General features: G+C 52.5%; 1 protein-coding gene across 1 annotated transcript in view; it reads right to left on the bottom strand.

Moving 5' to 3' along the window:
- The window catches only part of LOC126030150 (F-box/LRR-repeat protein 12-like), a 106,219-nt gene that overhangs the window by 15,776 nt on the left and 71,425 nt on the right, over positions 1-19,018 (bottom strand). The window contains exon 3 of the mRNA XM_049788333.1: positions 4,652-5,113. Coding sequence (XP_049644290.1) covers positions 4,652-5,113 — 462 coding nt within the window. The remainder of the gene's footprint in view (positions 1-4,651; positions 5,114-19,018) is intronic.

Here is a 19,018-nt window from a genome sequence, read left to right as displayed (position 1 = left end):
CGGGGACAGGCGGCTTTATTGAAGGCCCGAGCCACCACTGGTGGCTTCCAAGCAAAAAGGCCTCTCTGCCCCAGACCCTCTCTGAGTCATCTCTTACCCCTGAGGCAATCCCCCTTATTAGCAACCACACACCCCTTCCATCCAGGTGAGCTAGGCAAAAGTTGGGATAGGGGTTCCAAAGGGGGGTACACCCTGCAGTGCTCACGGGCACTCCTGGCTCTGATCTCGGAAATTGGGCCAGATGAGATGCCTGAGATGGAACTCAGGTCAGTCCCAGGTTGGCAGCCTGCAAGGCACCCCGAGCCTCTCTTTCTCTGAATTTCCAGCCTTAGCATTGCCAGTGTCTTCTACCTGACTAAGTCGGGGCTGTGCTCTCACCTCCTGGCGTAACTCGGTACTACAACCATCTGGAGCTAGGCCAAGTCTTTTGACTCTGCTTTGGGGTTTGTTGGCTGAGAACCCCCTGATTTGGAGCAGCTGGCTGGATGGTCATTGGCTTGTGATTGACCTCTGGCCTCTATTTACCCTCTGGTCTGTGTGCATGATTCACTGTGGAACAACATAACTGATTCCATTTCCCTTGTGTGGGCTTCCCTATCCCTTTTGGGCTCTGTGGGATAACCAAACCTCAACCCAACTCCCAGAGATCTTCTCAGGGCCAATCAAGCCATTGTCCTGCATGCGGCCTTGGCAACAGTGGCCAGGGTGAGCGGGAGGCAGCGGAGGCGGCGGGAGCACCCAAAACGGGCCCTGAGAGTTAGTTCATATCTGGAGCATAATTTTGCTACTCAGTTCAATGCCCAGCACCTCCATTTCCTCTGCGCACAACCGGTTGTGCCCTCCTGAATAACCAGCCAGAGAAGCCAATGAATGCTCCCTGGCATGATTTAAATTGCCCTTCGCAAAATAAAAAAAATTGTTTTTGTTTTCTTGGGCCACACACGTTTGATGCACAGGGGTTACTCCTGGGTAAACGCTCAGAAATTGCCCCTGGCTTGGTCGACCATATGAGATGCTGGGGGATCGAACCACGATCCTTCCTTGGCTACCGATTGCAAGGCAGACACCTTATCTCTAGGGCCACCTCTCCAGCCCCAAAAATAAATTTTAAATTAAAAAAATGTTTTATTTTGGTTTTTGGGTCACACCCGGCAGAACTCGGGGGTTCCTCCGAGCTCTATGCTCAGAAATCACTAGTGGCAGGCTCGTGGGATCATATAGGATGCTGGGATTTGAACCACTGTCCTTCTGCATGAAAGGAAACACCTTACATCCATGCTATCTCTCCAGCCCCAAAATAAAAAATTGTTTGTTTTTAGGCCACACCCAGTGACACTCAGGGCTTACTCTTGGCTATGCGCTCAGAAACCACTCCTGGCTTCGGAAACGATATGGGATGCCAGGGATAAAATCCAGGTCTGTCCAGTGTCAGCTGGATGCAAGACAAACAGCCTACTGCTATGCTAATGCTCTGGCCCTTAAATACAATTTTTTTAAGATTTCTACTATTGAATTGAGCACAAAAACCCCTGATTCTAGTGGCCCTATCATTGACCCTGATGGGGAAAAAAGGGGCGTCCCTCCAGACCTTGTAGTATTTCAGGTTGCTGTGTCACCACATCAAAGGGTCTTGCAGGGTCCTGTCAGCCTCTCTGGGTTCGCTGACCCTTAGGGCAAAGGGGGAAACACACCGCAGTTAGAAAGACCCCTTCATTGCTTCTCAGTCTTTTGGCTAAGATCAAGTGTAGAAAGACCCCTTCAGGACTCGGAGCTCAGGGAGCCCCTGGGAGCCTGGGTCACCTGGAGTTGCAGGCTGGGTCCCACACCAGGAGGAGGGAGAAGACTTCCAGCAGCACCAAGTCCAGCAGGTCCTTCAAAGACCCCATCAGCCTGCAGGGGAATTCTCTTAAGGGTTCCAGGGAGCAGGGGGAAGAGATGGGGATGGGGAAGATGGGGCGGCTCAGGTATCTGTGGCCCTAAGACCAGGCTTGCAAAAATGACTGTCAACCAAATGGCTTGCTTCTGAGTTTGCTGACAGTCCTCCACCAGTCCATTATCCGGGGAAACCAGATCTAGAACCCTCAGCCGGGCAAGGTGAGGCAGGAGGAGAGCAGTTGGGTGGCGAGGGTGCACACGTCCCTGGTGTCAGCTGTTGCCAATAGACCAAAGCGCTCCGGCATTGGGATCTACACTGGCAATGCCAGGCCACTATATAAGAGGCCCTCTATGGTCGCCAGGATGTGGTAATGTTATGTAGGTGACAGCCAGATGTTCAATGCTATCAGGCAAGATGGTGCAGCCCAGCACCTCGACCTCCGCAGGGGGCTCAGCTCTGCCAGTCCCTGTCCAGCCATGCCTCGGTGAGGCAGTAGGTGCCACCCAGAATGAGTCAGCACAACACTGGAAGCAGCTGAGTCACCGCATCGGCAGTCCTGGAATGCGGGCATGCGGTCCAGCATCAGCTGCTCCAGGTGTACAGCACACCCTCGTTGCCCTCTTGTGCCATCCAGACCAGAGAGATGTCACATCTGTGCGTCTCTAGCCGGCACAGGGTGCGAGGCAGGCTGGTCCTGGGGATGAGCAGCAGGTCGGCCACGTGCAGGCTCAGGCAATGCAGCTGGTAGCTGTAGTGGAATAGTACCTCGAGGAAGACTGAAATTCTGAGGTGCAGATGACCATAAACTTCTTGTAAAGAATGCTGGCATCATCCATGGCGTCTCCATGGTGGACATGTCAAATACTCTTGGGAAGGGACTAGGAGAGAGAAGAGGGGAGGCAGGGATGAGGTAAGCCTGTGCCCCATTTAGCTTGACATGAACAGCCCCCCACATGGGAGCACAGCTGCTCCCGGATTCCTCCTTTCCCTGGGTGGGCCCTGTGGCCCTGATGACTAAGCAAGTGACTGTATGCAAGCATGCCTGGCAATCATGCTCTCCTTGTCCTCTACTTCTCTTTCTCTCCCCTGCTAATGGAAACTCAACCATTTTTCTCTATCTATATCTTTCTGTGTGTCTCTGTTTCTCCCCCTTCCAAATGGTTCCAGCCACTCCTCAGGAGTTCTGCCATTTCCCTTCAGAACTTGCAGGGCATGTTTCCCTGCCATCTTTGTTCTCTTTTACAGCACACTGAGGATCCACAGGTTGTCCTCAAAGTGTTGTCCCCATCCATCCCAGACTGTTGGGGTGTCTCAAACACCCCCATAAAACAGGGTCAGTTGGAGCTATAGCACTGTGGGCAGCGTGCTTTCTTGCAAGCAGTTGACCAGAGTTCTACCCACAGCTTCCCTTAGGGTCTCCTATCAAGCCAGGAGGAATCCCCAATCATCACCAGCTTTGATCCAAAACACAAATTGAAAACAACCACCTGAGGCCAGAAACTTAGTTTTTCATCTCAGGGACAAGCTTGGCACTCAGGAGCCCCAATATCCATCTCACTCCTGGAAGCCTCTCATTCATTCCCACCTGTGCTGTGGCAAGGGGGAACAACTCGGATTCCTGGCGCTTTCCATGGTGCCTTTCTCAGCATCTAGCTCCAATTCCTGGCGCTGGGGATACCGGCCCATACCCTCTCCCAAGCCCACCAGCTTCTGTCACTGAGGACCCTGTGAGCTGTCTGGAGTCTGAAATTCTCCTGGATCCAGGTCAGATCCCTTCATGGCTTCGATGAATCTCACCTACTAAAAAACATGGTGCCTGATGAATATATATTATTAATGAGCCAGACCAGGCAGAACTCGGGTGTCAACTTAGGTTCAGCATTCACACGAGACAAGCTCAGGAGACCCTATGGGATGCTGGATAGCAAACAGGAGTCACTCCAGGCCAGGCAAATGCCCTCCCTCTGGCTATCCTGGCTACCACCCCCACCCTGATCCAGGAATATTTGACAACATAGCAAACCCAACAGTTTCTATTCAACAAAGAACTTGTGTGTTTCTTGAAGAGCTAAAGAAAATCTAGGGCTGAACAGATACCACAGCAGTAGGGCATTTGCCTTGCAAGCAGCCAATTCAGAAGAGAAGGTGTTTCGAACCCCTGCAACCCATTAGGTCACCTGTGCCTGCCAGGGACGATTTCTGAGGACAGAGTCAGGAGTAACCCATGAGCACCCCTGGATGCTTCCCCCCCCCAAAAAAAGGCAAAAAAATAGGAGATATATAGATAAAACAAAAACATAACAAAACCTCCCCAACATACCATGGACCCCGACTTCCGACCTATGATGAGGACAGACTTCGCACAGGGAAATGTTTGGCAATTTTTGGATTGCTGATGAACCTCGACCAGTCCGTGGTTTGTGGAGGAGCTGACCCAACAATGACCCAACAGTGGGGTAACCCTTTCTTCAGTATCACCTCAGCTTCCTGTCCCTCCCAGCCCTGCCCCTGCAGCTCCAGGACCCTCAACTGAGTCAAGGTGAGGCAGGTGGAGATGAGGGCTGCAAATGGGATCAGGCACACTTTATCAGTGCCACAGGTCGTGAGAAGACTGAAAGTGGCCAGCTTCGGGAGCCCCTCCAGCGCATCCAGGCCTGTGGGTGTGAGGGTCCCAACAGTCACCCGGATATGGCCCACATCAGGAACGAATCGGCTGATGGCCAGCAGGATATGGTTAGTGGGGATGCGGCTGCCCAGAATCTCGATCCTCTGCAGGTGGCTCAGCTCCCGGAGGCCACTGTCCAGCCCTTCCTGGGTGATGCCGTAGGTGCCACAGAGGAAGAGAGAGCACAGTGCAGGGAAGCATCTGAGGCGCAGCAGGTGGCGGTCATGGAAGGTGGGCACGTGGTCCAGCACCAGCTCCTCCAGGTGAGGCAGCGCGCCCTCGTCCTCCTTACAAGCCATCCAGACCAGGGAGATGTCACAGCTGAGCAGCTCCAGCCGGCGCAGGGTGCGAGGCAGGCTGGCCATGGGAATGGACAGCAGTTCAGCCAAACGGATGCTGAGGCGCTGCAGGCGGAAGCACTTCTTGCTCAGCACCTGGAAGAACTCGGGCTGAATACTATGGAACGTGGAGCACAACATGGATTTCGACTGCACGTAGCCCTGCAGGGACAGCGACTGCAGGTTGGACCTTATGTAGCGGCGCAGGACATGCCAGATGATCTTGAAGCGCACCTAGAGAGGTAGGCAGGTAACAGGTGAGCCTCTGACCCGTCTGGGCTTGGAGGTGGGCAGGCCCCCAATAGAGGGGCACGGCTGCTCCCTGTTTCTTTTCATTCACTGGCTGAGTCTTGTGGCCCTAAATCCTATAGGCCAGGGCCTGTACACACGCATGCCTTCTAAACATGCAGTTTGTCTCTGTCTTTGTCTCTGTGTCCCTCCCTCCCTCGAAACAAATCAATTCACTCACCAGAAATTCTGCCTTTTCCCAGGTAGGACACAAACCGGGCATGTTTTATCACTCATTTTTAGCTATTACAACATGCTAAGGACCCACATGTTGGTCCGCCAATGCTGTTTCCCTTCATACAGGACTCTTGTGGTGTCTAAAGACTACAAACAAAAAACCAGGGCAGAGTCAGATGGATGGCACATAGGGGTGGGTGTTTGCTTTGAGTGTTGTCAGTCCAGGTTCACTTGGCATACCATAGTGTCCCCCTGAGTGTCCAAGATGAGATGCAAAAACAAACTTAAAATGTGTGGGTTAGAGATTTAGTTCCTATCTGGGGAACAAGCTTGGTACTCAGGAGCTTGGAGTGCGATGCCACTTTTTCTGGGCATTACTAGGAGTGTCTCAATTATGTCCTGTACAGCCAAGAGTTGCCCCTAATTAATACCAAGTACGGTTGAAATCCCCCATTCTCAAAATAAAGAAAAAATGTTGGTTTTGTTTTTTATTTTATTCTTGGGTCTAACCCGGTGACGCACAGAGGTTACCTATGGCTATATGCTCAGAAATCATTACTAGCTTGCTTTTTTTGTTGTGGGATTCCCTCCCCCCCCCCCATCTGTTCTATAAGGAATTCTGTTAGAAGAGCCTCACTGTTTAGAGCCCATGTTTATGTTTTTGTTTTCGGTTTTTTGTTTTTTTGGGTCACACCCAGCAGCACTCAGGGGTCACTCCTGGCTCCATGATCAGAAATTGCTCCTGGCAGGCTCAGGGAGACCATATAAGATGCCGGGATTTGAACCAATGACCTTCTGCATGAAAGACAAACGCCTTACATCCATGCTATCTCTCCGGCCCCGTTTAGACTTCATGTTAGAGCCAAGTTACGGGGACTGTTGGACTTGTTCCCTTGGCCCCATATGCACCAATAAGACCTTATGGCACTGTCCTGTTTTTTTTTTTTCTATAGGCACATTAAAATAGGAAACTATTCTATATACTAAGAAGTTCTTATCTAATAGAAATGGGAACACAACTTTTGTAATGCTGTGGGGCCTTACACCAGGAACATGAATCTTTAAACTACAGAAACCTGCCACAAGCCACAGCGAATATGTGTGTGTGTGTGTGGGGGGGGGATTTTTACCAGGACCACAAACTCAGGAGTTTGTCAACAAAGAATGACTCAGGAGTTGGTCAGCCTAGTATGCCTGGAGCCAAGAGTTGATCTTATGCCAGACAATTTCAGGGGTAAGGTCTCCTTGTATTTAGGCCACGGCTTCTCCTTTCCATTTCCCCCATGTTTTGCTGAGCCTCTACGAACAACAGTTGCTACTCTCACACCTTTTTTCACTGTATTTTTAACTATTTTTTTAAAGTAAGAAGAGCTTTCTAAACTTTCTGCTAGCACTTTAATGAGTTCATTGTTGATTCCAAATTTTCATAGATATACTTGATACTGAATTTTTTCTTTCCTTTTATCCTATCGCTTAGGTTTTTCTTTCAATTTTCTATTTTTTTAAATCATGTTGCTTTTGCTCTTCCTGAAGCAAATGCATTATGATCAGTTATGTCAACTATGTGCTGCATCTTTTTTAAATAAAAATAAAATAAAATAAATAGAAATCATTACTGACTTGTAGGACAATATGGGATGCGGTGGATTGAACGGGTCTGTCGTGGGCAGCAGCGTGAAGGCAAATATCTACCACTATGCTATGGCACTGGCCTCCAAAATAAAAATCTTAAGATTCATTCAATTTACTGGAAACAAACTAGAAGAGCTTAGGCAGTTACTTCTGCTTACTGTTCAAGAATATCCATGAATAACTGGACCATGGGGCAAGTGGTAGGGCATTTATTTACCTTGCACACGACTAACCTAGATGGACAGTGGTTCGATTCCCCGGCGTCCCATATGGTCCCCAAGCCAGGAGTAACGCCTGAGCATCCTGGGTATGACCCAAAACAAACAAACAAACAAACAGAATATCCCTGAGGTGCCAGCGCTGTCATACAAGGCAAGTTCCTCTTCCCTCTGCGATATCTCCAGCACCAGTTCTAAACGTATATTTGGCTTTCGGCCACACCCAGCCGTGATTAGGGCGAACCCGAGCTTTGTGCCCAGGAACCTGTGGCGGGTTGTCCTATAGCTCAAGCCCGAGTTTGCTTCTTTCTGTAGCGAAATTGCAGGTGTTGTATATGGTTGTTGCTGCCCTTCCCGGGAAATCAATTCCCTCCAATGCTAGCTGGGCCCTGACGTTCATTTCCCCAGCAAGATGCGCCCGGAGACCGGGGTACAGGGGCCCCATCCCCGGCCCTGATCGGGGTCCCCGAGATGCTCCCCATACCTCCTGGAGTGGCAGGTCGGCGCGTCGCCAGATCGAGGGGTCCCGTACGAGTCTCTTCCAGCGCCGGCTGACCTGGGCAGGGGGAGAGGGAGAAGGCGAACCCGAGTCAGAACGCCCAGGGGAGCTCCGAGTTCAGGAGCCCCGGACGCGCGCTCACCTGGCGTTGCGGACCCGGTCCGGCACCGGGAGGAGCGAGAGGACCTCCAGCAGCACCAAGTCCGGCAGGTCGCTCAGAGACGCCATCAGCGATGCTGGGGGTCGGGCAGAAGGATGGGGAGCCACTGTCAGGAGCCAGAGCCCAAGTGCAACACGTCAAGGCTGCTGGCTGTCAGGATCCCGACTGCGAGAAGAGCTGGAGGGGCTGGTATTTATACCAGTGGGCGGGGCTAGAGGGCCAGGGGCGTGGCCAAAGACACCAACCCGGAGGTTGGAGGTTGCAGGCAGGCCACACCCGAGGGCGGGGCTATGTGCTGTCGGGGCGTGGCCGTAACGGTCCAAGGCGGAAGCCCGTGCGGATCACTCGGGGCGTGGCTTGACTTCTGGGAAGCCCAAGGAGGAGGCTGAGTCTGCATGGAGAAGGCCAAGGGACAGCATCACCTGGAAACAGGAAAAGGCTTGGGGCGGGGAGGCTAGGAAGGAAGATCGCGAAATTTGGCCCCGCTGCTGACAGGGATTGAGAACATGGAACCGGGGGCTGGAGCGACAGCAAGGCGGGGAGGGCTTTGGCCTTGCCTGGAGCCTCTGACATCTGACATGGAGGGCTCTGACATCTGACATAGAGTCTTGGTTCCTCCAGGAGTGTGCAGAGTGCATTTCTGAGGGTGCTGAGCCTGGAGCAACCTCTGAGAGTGCCAAGTGTGGCACTGACCGAAGAAACAAGTACACAAAAAGAGGAATCGAGTATTCTGTCCATCTTTAGTGAAATCGATTTTGATGGACTTGTTGACAGGACCAGAGTGCCTGAAATCCAAGGGGGGACATGGGAGGAGCAGAGAGGTTACAGAACGCAAAGCAAGAACTCCCTTTGTACACATGATCCCTCTCACCCTCCCCACATTGGAATCCAACCATTCTCTATCTCTGTGGTTGCTATGACTTTCTGTGTGTGTGTGTGTGTCTGTCTCTCTGTCTGTCTGTCTGTCTGTCTCTCTCTCTCTCTCTCTCTCTATCTCTCCTCACATTGGAATCATGCAGTTCTCTATTATCTGTCAGTCTCTATGACTGTATGTGTGTGTGTGTGTGTGTGTGTGTGTGTGTGTCCTTTGTCCTTTGGATTCAGCCACTTCCTAGAAGTTCTGCCTTTTCCAGTTTAGGACACATGCAGGGCATGTTTCCCTGCCCATTGATCCCACTCCCAACATGCTGATGAACTAAAGGATGGCCATCAAGTGTTGTCCCTGTCCATGGCGGACCATTTGGTTTCCAAAACAAATCCCCCAATATACAGGATTGGGGTCAGAGCTATAGCACAGTGGAGAGGCTATATTTCCTTGAAATAGCCAACCCAGGCCCAGGCTTCCCTAGAGTCCCCCAACCCCAAGCGTGCCAGGAGGGAATTCTGAGCTCAGAGCCAGGAGGAATCTCTGAGCACTGCCAGTTGTGCCACACAAAAAAATGAACTAAAAATACAACGAGCCAGAGAGCTACTTCATAAGCCAGAGCACAACCTTGGCACTCAAGAACCCCAATATCCAGTAGATGTTACATAATATGAGCCAGTGCAGCTCCCAGAAGCAGTTGAGGCAACATAAGTGACAGGGGCCAGAGAGAGAGCAGAGCAGTAGTGCATTTGGATTCCAGCAGCCCAGGAGGTCCCTCAGCCTACCAAAGGCAATTTCTGATATCAGAGTCAGGAGTAACCCAGAGCACTGTGGGTGTGACCCAAAAACCAATCAATTAATAAATAAAGGGTTTTTTTTAAATGGTAGGTGAAGTCCTCAAAGAGGGACACAGTCCGGCACCAGCTGCTCCAGGCCAGGCAGCGCACCCCTGACCTCCCTGTGCACCATCAAGACCACGAATTTATCACAGTTGTGCATCTTCAGCTGGCATAGGGTTTGAGGCAGGCTTTTCACACATTCTTGAGAAGATCCTAGGAGGTATAGAGAGAAAGGGAGGAAAGTAAGAGGGAGTCTGTGCTGCATTTCATTTTGAAGATGGGCATCACCCCTAAATAGGAGCACAGATGTTCCTCAATTCTTTCTTCCCCTGAATGAGCTTTGTGGTTCTATAAACTATAAACAAATGCCTATACACAGCATTCCTTCTAAGCATTCTCTCTCTGTGTCTCTCTATCTCTGTCTCTCTCCTTCCCCCCACCCCCATTGATCTAACCACTCCCCAGATGTTCTTGCTTTTCCCTGTAGGACACTTGCAGGACATGGCTCCCTGCCAGCTTTGGTCTCTGTCACAACACACTGAGGACCTCCAAGGTGGCCTTCACGAGTCCTATCCTTCCAAGCCTGACCTGTGGTGTCTGAAAAACAAACCCCTAAAAGTCTAAGGTGGGCCAGACCAATAGCACACCTTGTGAGGGTATTTTTTTGGTATGCAGTTGACCCGAGACGGACCCAGGATTTCCATAGGGTCCCAATCCTGCCAGGAGTGAGTTCTGAGCACAGAGACATGAGAAACCCCTGATCATCACTGGGTGGGCCCCCCAAAAAACAAAAACAAATTAAAAGAACAAATCCCAATAGTCAGAAAGCTAGTTCAGCATCTGGAGCACAAGCTTGGTAGACAGAAATCCCAATATCTGTTTCAGTCCTGGGGAGCCTCTCATTCTTTCTCTCTGTCTCTGTCTCTATCTCTATCTCTCTATGTCCCTACCTCCCTGGCAACAAATCAATTCACTCCCTAGAAATTCTGCCTTTTCCCAGTTATGACATGTACTGGGCATGTTTCATCACCCATTTTGATCTGTTACAACACGCTTAGGACCCACATGTTGGTCTGGCAGTGCTGGTTCCCTTCATACAGGACTCTTGTGGTGTCTAAAAAACTACACCCCAAAAATCAGGGCTGAGCCAGAGTGAAAGCAAAAAGGGGTGTTTGCCTTGAGTGTGACTGACCCAGTTCAATCTCTGGCATACCACAGGTCCTCATTCCCTGCCAGATGTGATATCGGATTGAATAGCCTGGAGGAATCTATGAGTGTCCAAGTTGAGATCCAAAACAAACTTGAATAAAAAGGGAGAGGCTAGAGAGCTCGTTCTTATCTGGGGTACAAACTTGCTACTCGGGAACCTGGAGTTCAAGGCCACTTTTTCTGCATCACCAGGAGTGCACCAAATATTCCCCCATCCAGCCAAAGTAGCCCTTGATCAATATCAGGTATGCTTCATATCCCCCATTCTCAAAATAAAGAAAAAAATTATCTTTCTGTTTTGTTTTGTTTGGGGCCACACCCGCTTACGCACAGGGGTTCCATAGCGCTATGTGTTGAGAAATAGTTACTGGCTTGGTGGGACCATATGATATGCCAGGAATCGAACAGGTCTGTTCTGGGCAGCTGCGTGAAGGCAAATGACCTAATGCTATGCTATTGTTCCAGCCGCCCAAATTAAAGTATTGCAATTCATTCAATTTGTTGGAAACAAACCAGAGAGCTCAGGAAGTTACTTGTACTCAGTGCTCAAGAATATCCATGAGGGGCTGGAGCAGTGGCGCAAGTGGTAGGGCATTGGCCTTGCACGCGGCTAACCCAGGACACACTGAGCTTCGATTCCCTGCAATCACATAGGGTCCCCCAGCCAGGAACGATTTCTGAGCGCATAGCCAATAGTAACCGCTGAGCATCACAGGGTGTAGCCCCCAAAGCAAAAAGATATATATGTCTATTCCTGAGGTGCCATCTCGGTCGTACAAGGCAAGTTCTGTAGCCCTCTGCGATGTCTCTCGCATGTTGTCTAAACACATCTGTTTGGCTCCCGGCCACACCCAGCCCTGATCAGCGGCAAATCTGAGCACTGTCTCAGGAACCTGTGGCGGATTTGAGGAGGGGGAGGACCCTACGGGTCCCTGGGTTACTGAGCCTACATCTGCACCTGCCCTGCCACTGACACCCCCCCCCCACGCACACACTCGTCCTGTCGCTCAAGCCGAGTTTATCCTTTCTGTTGCCAAGTTGCCTGTGGATCTGGCTGCTCAGCTGCCCTTCCCGGGATGTCAGATCACTGCAGACGCCAGCCGGGCCCTGGCATCATTTCCCCGTGAAGTTGCGCCTGGACACCCGCTTCTAGTGGCCCCATCCTGGCCCTGATCGGGGTCCCGGGGAAGCCCCCCAACCTCCTGGAGCGCCAGGTCGACCTGTCGCCACAGCAAGGGGTCCCGCGGGAATCTCCCAGCGGCGGCAGACCCGAGGAGAGAGCGGGAGGCGAACCCCGAGGTAGACGACCAAGAAGCCTCAGAGCTCAGGCAGCCCCCAGGCCCGGGACACCTGGCGATGCGGACCCGCCTCCGCACCGGAGGAACGAGTGGAGCTCCAGCAGCACCGAGTCCGGCAGGGCCTTCAGAGACGCCGTCAGCCCGCGGGGTCCCCGAGGCGATCCTGGGGGTTTGGGGCGACAAGGTCGCGGTCCGCGGGCTGCAGCCTCAGAGCGTCGCTGCAACTGTGCAAAGGGCTGAAAGTCGGGATGGAGACCTGCTGGTGAGGAGGCGGGGCTGGTATCTAAAGGACGGGGCGGGGCTTGAGGGGTGAGGGGCGTGGCTACCAGAAAAACCAATCCCAGACGAAGCCGCAGAGCCACACGGAAGGGGCGGGGCTACGGAGTCCTGGGCATGGCAATCCTGGAAGGCGCCTTGGGCGGGGCCGTGGACTGCTCGGGGCGGGGCTTGACGTGTGGGCGGGACTTGACCCTGGAAGCCTTGCCAAGACCCTGCCTGAGTCTGCATGGAGAAAACCCAGGGACAGCATTGGGGAAGCAGAAAAGTGGGGCAGGGAGGGTGGGAAGGAAGGATCGCGGGCGGTATGGCCCGGCCGCTGATGGGACTGAGAACATGGAATTGGGGGCTGGAGCCTAGGAAGGTGGGGAGGGTTTGGCCTTGCATGCAGCCTCCCCAGGTTCAGTTGCTGCCATCTGCTGTTTTATCCTGAGCCCACCTGGAGTGTGCATTTATGAGGGGACAGAGCCAGAAGCAACCCCTAAGTGCCGCAGGGTGGGCACTTACCAAAGAAACAAACAATATGAGGGACTGAATGGCATCGCAGTATACATATTTAGCTGAATAGCTCTAGTTTTACTTCTTTGGACCAGGCCAGAAAGTCTGATGTCCAAGGGAGTCATGTGAGGGGTGGGGAGGCCACTGCATGCAAAGTAAGAATTCCCCCCACTATGCCTGCTCCCTCTCACTCACCCCATTGGGATCCAGCCATTCTCTTTCTATACCAGCCTCTGTCTAGGTCTCTCTGGCTCTGCCATTGGGATCCAGCCACTTCCGAAAGTTCTGCCTTTTCCATAGGACACACACAGGGCATGTTTCCTCACACATCTGATCCCAGTTACAACATGCTGATGACCCAAGGGCAGACCATCAAATGTTGTGCCCCTGCATACCACACGGATGAGTTTCCAAAAATAAACACCCAAAATACAGGCCTGGGTCAGTCAGAATGATAGCACAGTGGGAGGGTGGTTTCCTTGCAGTGTTCTACCCAGGCCTAATCCCCGCATTCCCATAGGGTCGCTCAACCCAAGCCTGCCAGGAGTGAGTCCTGAGCTCAGAGCCAGAGGAACCTCTGAGAGCTGCCAGTAGTAGCTCAAAAAACAAACTCAAAAAGAAAAAAGAAAAAAAGAAAAACAGGGACCTGAAAGGTCATCAGCTGGGGCACAAACTTGGCACTGAGTAGCCCGAATATCTGGAAGGTGCCGCTCAGCATGAGCCATCGCAGTGCCCAGAAGTCCAGAAGCACTTGAGGCACAGCAAGCGGCAGACCCTGAAGGTGGGCACAAGGTTCAGCACCAACCAGCGGCTCCAGGCGGGTCAGTGTCCTCCTGTGCCCCCATCAAGACCAGGGAGATTGGGGCCGGGCGGTGGCGCTGGAGGTAAGGTGCCTGCCTTGCAAGCGCTAGCCTAGGACGGACCGCGGTTCGATCCCCCGGCGACCCATATGGTCCCTCAAGAAGCCAGGAGCAACTTCTGAGCGCATAGCCAGGAGTAACCCCTGAGTGTCACAGGGTGTGGCCCAAAAACCAAAAAAAAAAAAACAAAAAAAAACAGGGAGATCACAGCTGGGCCTCTACGCTGGCACAGAGTGCCGGGAAGGCTGGTCATGGGGATGAGGGCAGGTTGGACACAAGCAGGCTCTGGGGCTGCAGGTAGGGGCACTTAGAGACCAGGAAGTTGAAAAGACCCAGGAGCATTTTGAGGATCTGGGAGAGCCATGATAGCCAGGACGGAAGGTACTGCTGGAAAGGGACCAAACCCGGAGAAACTGTGAGTGCTGCCTCTGTGTGTTTATCTCCTGTCCTGTCTCCTAAACCTCTTGGGCATGAGCTGAAAAGGGCCCAGAAAACTCCCTCTCCCAGAGACTCCAGAAGAGCATGGCGGCTCCACGGCCATGAGTTCTTTCTAAGGAAAGAACGCCACTGCAACAAGAAGAAAAAAAACACACTGAAAACGTAGCAGGATCACTGAAGCCCAGCATTTCTGTCCGGAATTTCTTCTCTGCTGCGTGTACATGCCTAAGATTTGATCCTGTGTGAGGCTTCATCCACGGAGGGCTCCCCTCCTTGGAGGCAAGTCAACCCACCCAGAAAGGGTGCAGCCACAGGAGCGTGGCAGTGCACATCATTTAGCCAACGAATACCACCACAACACGTAGAAAAACACACAATTCAAGTGTGACAATGGGGAAAAAACGCAGGCCAGCATCAGACATAGAGAATGAAGATGACAATCCTGATGACCAGGAAACAGCCAACCAATTAATCAATCTCTCAGAGAAGGAGTTTAGACAAGAAATATGGAAGGTGCTCAAAGAACTCAAAGAAACCATAGATCGAGTTGAACTGAACACTAATAAGAACCAAGAATGCAGGGTCCAGAAGCCCCCCAGGGGGGCCCGGCCAGCAGGAATTAGCTGGGAAGGCTTCTCAGACGACCGCACTTCTATTTTGCTGAGTAGAAGCACAACCACACTGTAAGAAATTTAAGAGAGGTTAATAATAAATGGCCTAAGACAATATTTCACTGTTCAAAGGCGTTTATTGAAATACAACTCCTTCTTTTATAGTGAAGGAGAAGGGGGCAGTACAAAGGTGCTGTCAATCATACTTTTGGCGCGAAGGCTCATAAGGAAGTGGGCAGTGGGCTAGGGGCTGGATGACCTTCAAGCTATGCTGAACGTGCTATTTCAATGGAAACTTCTAGTGTCCTTCTAGCTGCATTCCTAATTGCTTGACTATCAGGAAATGGTGCAATATGTGCTTGCCTAAGTGATCTTGAACAGACAATATAGCATATACTTATTGATAACAGCCTAAATTACTCCGGAATGTGGTCTTAAGGAATGGGGCCTAGTTTCTGATAACTGTACCAGGCAGTTTTTACTCTCCTCCGGGCATAGAGCTTAATTATGTCCTGCAGCTGCACATTCTTTTCTCTTAGCTCAAAAATTTACAGCAAGACTGCATATTGCTTTTAGGTGAAAAGCTGGGCTATGGCAGAGAGAACAGCAAAATGTCCTCAAACAAGTCAGTTCCCAACACAAGAACATTTGAAGACAGAAATCACAAAACTTCAAACTGAAATAACAGGTCAAATAACAGGCTTGAAAAACGGGAACCTGTGATAAGAACAGAAATCCGAGCGGTAACTTGTTGGAATTCTTAGGATTGCTGGTGTACTTGCACCAATCAGTGGTCTTGAAAGAGCCGCCCCAACAATGACCCGACAGTGGGGCAACCCTTTCTTCAGCATTGCCTCAGCTTCCTGCCCCTCCCAGCCCTGCCCCTGCAGCTCCAGGACCCTCAGCCGGGGCAAGGTGAGGCAGGAGGAGAGGAGGGCTGCAAATGGGATCAGGCACAATTCACCAGTGCCACACGTCGAGACAAGACTGAGACTGGCCAGCTTGGGGAGCCCCTCCAGCGCCTCCAGGCCTGTGGCTGTGAGGGTCCCAACAGTCACTCGGATGTGGCGCACATCCCGAAGGTGGCGGCTGATGGCCTGCAGGACACTATCAGTGGAGATGCGTCTGCTCAGAACCTCGATCCTCTGCAGGTGGCTGAGCTCACGGAGGCCACTGTCCAGCTCCTCCTGGGTGAGTCTGTAAGTGCCACAGAGGATGAGAGAGCGCAGTGCAGGGAAGCAAGTGAGGCGCCTCAGGTGGCAGTCCTGGAAGGTAGGCACGTGGTCCAGCACCAGCTGCTGCAGGTGAGGCAGCGCGCCCTTGTCCTCCTTACGTGCCATCCAAAACCGGCAGATGTCACAACGGTACAGCTCCAGGCGTAACAGTGTGCGAGGCAGCCTGCCCATGGGGACGGAGCAAAGTCCAGCGAAACGGATGCTGAGGCTCTGCAGGTGGGGGCACTTCTGGCCCAGCACCTTGAAGAGCTCTGGATGAATGCTATGGAATGTAAAGTTGAATATAGATTTCAACTGCACGTGGCCCTGCAGACACAGAGACTGCAGGTTGGACCTTATGTAGTGGCGCAGGACATGCCAGATGATCTTGAAGCGCACCTAGAGAGGTAGGTAGGTAACAGGTGAGATTGGGACCCATCTAGGCTTGGAGATGGTCAGCCCCAAAATAGAGGCATAGTTGTTCCCTGTTTCTTTCTATCCACTGGGTGAGCCTTGTGGTCCTAAATCTTGTAAACCAAGGCCTGTATAAAGACTTGCCTTCTAAACATGCAGATTGTCTGTCTGTCTCTCTCTGTCTCTATCTATCTATGTCCCTCCTCCCTCGCAACCAATCCATTCACTCCCCAGAAATTCTGCCTATTCCCAGTCCTGACACATGCCGGGCATCTTTTGTCACCCATTTTGATCTGCTACAACACACTGAGGACCCACAGGGTGGTCTGCTGGTGCTGTTTCCCTTCATGCAGGACTCTTGTGGTGTCTAAAAACTACACCCAACAAGTCAGGGCAGAGCCAGATTGATAGCACAAAGGGGTGGGTGTTTGCCTTGAGTGTTTGACCCAGGTTCAATCCTTGGCTTACCATAGAGTCCCCATGGCCTGCCAGAAGTGATTTCTGCGTGCAGAGGCCAGAGGAACCCCTGAGTGTCCAAGCTGAGACCCAAAAACAATCTTAAAAGGGGGTGGGTGGCTAGAGAACTATAGTTAGATAGTTTCTATCTGGGAAACAAGATTGGTACTTGGGAGCCTGGAGTTCAATGCCACTCTTTCTGTGCAGGACGAGAGTTCACCAAATATGCCCCATCCAGCCCGGAGTAGCCCCTGATTAATATCAGATATGGTTCAAATCCCCCATTCTCAAAGTAATAAAAAAATTTAAAAAAAAATTTTTTTTTTTTTTGGGCCAGACCCGGTGACGGTGACACACAGGGATTTCTGGCTATGTACTCAGAAATCATTACTGGCTTGGAGGACTGTATGGGACGCTGTGGAATGAACAGATCCCACCAGGCAGCTGTGTGAAGCCAAATGTCTTCCCGCTATGCTCTGCTCTTGTCCCCCAGAATATACATTTTTTAAGATTCCTTCAATTTGTTGGAAACACACCAGAAGAGCTGAGCGTTACTTCTGCTCAGTTCTCAAGAATATCCATGAGGGGCCAGAGCGGTGGCACAAGGGGTAAGGCGTGTGCCTTGCCTGTGTTAGCCTAGGATGGACTGCAGCTTGATCTCCTGTTGTCCCATATGGTTCGCCAAGCCAGGAGCGATTTCTGAGTGCAGAGCCAGGAGTAAGCCCTGAGCTTCACCGGGTGTGACCCCAGAAAATCAAAAACTAAAAAAAAGAATATTTTTGAGGTGCCGGCACTGTCATAAACGGCAAGTTCACCTCCGTCTGAAATGTCTGCAGCACTAACTCTAAATATATCTATCCATCTATATCTATATCTATATCCATTTAGCTTTGAGCCACACCCAGCTGTGATTAGCAGCTAACCCAAGCACTGTGCTCAAGAACCCTTGGCGGGTTGTGGGGGGACCTCATCGGATGACTGAGCCTGGACTTGCCACTACCCTGCAATCGTCCCCCGCAAGCACTTGTCCTCTGCATGTGACCCTGGCTGCATGGCTCCCTGCTCGAGGAGTCCATTCACTGCAGATGCCAGTTGGTCCCTGAGCATTCTTCCCCCCGAAGATGTGATGTGCCTTCAACACCAGGTTCTATTGGCCCCCTCCCTGGCCCTTATCTGGGTGATCCATACCTCCTGGAGGGGCAGGTCCGCGTGTCGCCACACCGAGGGGTCCCGCAGGAGCCTCATCCAGCGCCGGCAGACCCTGAAAACAGGAAGGGAGGGAGAGAGGGAGGCGAACCCGAGTCAGGGCGGCCCAGGGCTCAGAGCTCACGGAGCCCGGAACCCGCCTCACCTGGCGCTGCGGACCCGCTCGCGCACCGGGAGGAGCGACAGGATCTCCAGCAGCACCAGGTCCGGCAGGTCGCTCAGAGTCGCCATCGGCCCGCGGGGAGTCGTGCGGGAGATCCGGGGCGACGTGGGGTTCGAGGTCGGAGCCGCTGGCGGGAGCCTCAGAGCGACGAGGGGAGTTCGATGCAAGTTCCGAGGCGATCCGGGACAGAGGAGGGGGAACTGGTCTATATAGCGCGGGGCGGGGCTAGGAGGAACGAGGGGCGTGGCCACCAGGAAGACCAATCCCAGAAGGAGCAACGGCAGAGCCACACCCCCTAAGGGGCGTGGCCAGACAGTTTGCCATTTTTAAAACATGATGAGTTTGTAAACTATCGTGTGCGGAGCAGCTGGGGCTCCGAAGCGAGCGGCTCTCCTCCCGGCCTCAGGCTCCATCCGCGGGTCCTGCGCTGGCGCCTGGCCGCGTCTCCAGACGGTCTGCCCCGGGCTCCGAGATGGCTCTGCTCGGTGCCGGGTCGGGCCCGCCTGCTCCAGGCAGCCACACTTGGGGGACGGCGGTCTTTCCACACCCCCTCCCGGCGCCTCCCCTAGCCCAGTGTCGGGGATGTCGGCGACACTCGGGGTTCCTCCTGGCTCCGCGCTCAGAAATCGCTCTGGGAGGGTCCAGGGACCAAATGGGAACCGGGGATGGAACCGCCTTCCTGCAAGGCAAACGCCCCACCTCTGAGCTGTCGCTCTGGCCCAGGACAGGAGAACCCTAAAGAGCTTCACGCATCCTCAGAGGCGCCCAATTCAGTGGTTGTCACACACCCCACCCAGGACACATAATGTGCTAGAAAA

Source organism: Suncus etruscus, chromosome 15 (assembly GCF_024139225.1).
Source record: "Suncus etruscus isolate mSunEtr1 chromosome 15, mSunEtr1.pri.cur, whole genome shotgun sequence".
Classification (NCBI taxonomy): domain Eukaryota; kingdom Metazoa; phylum Chordata; class Mammalia; order Eulipotyphla; family Soricidae; genus Suncus; species Suncus etruscus.
Note: the sequence above shows the minus strand (reverse complement) of the source record. Positions and strands in the feature narration are given on the sequence as shown.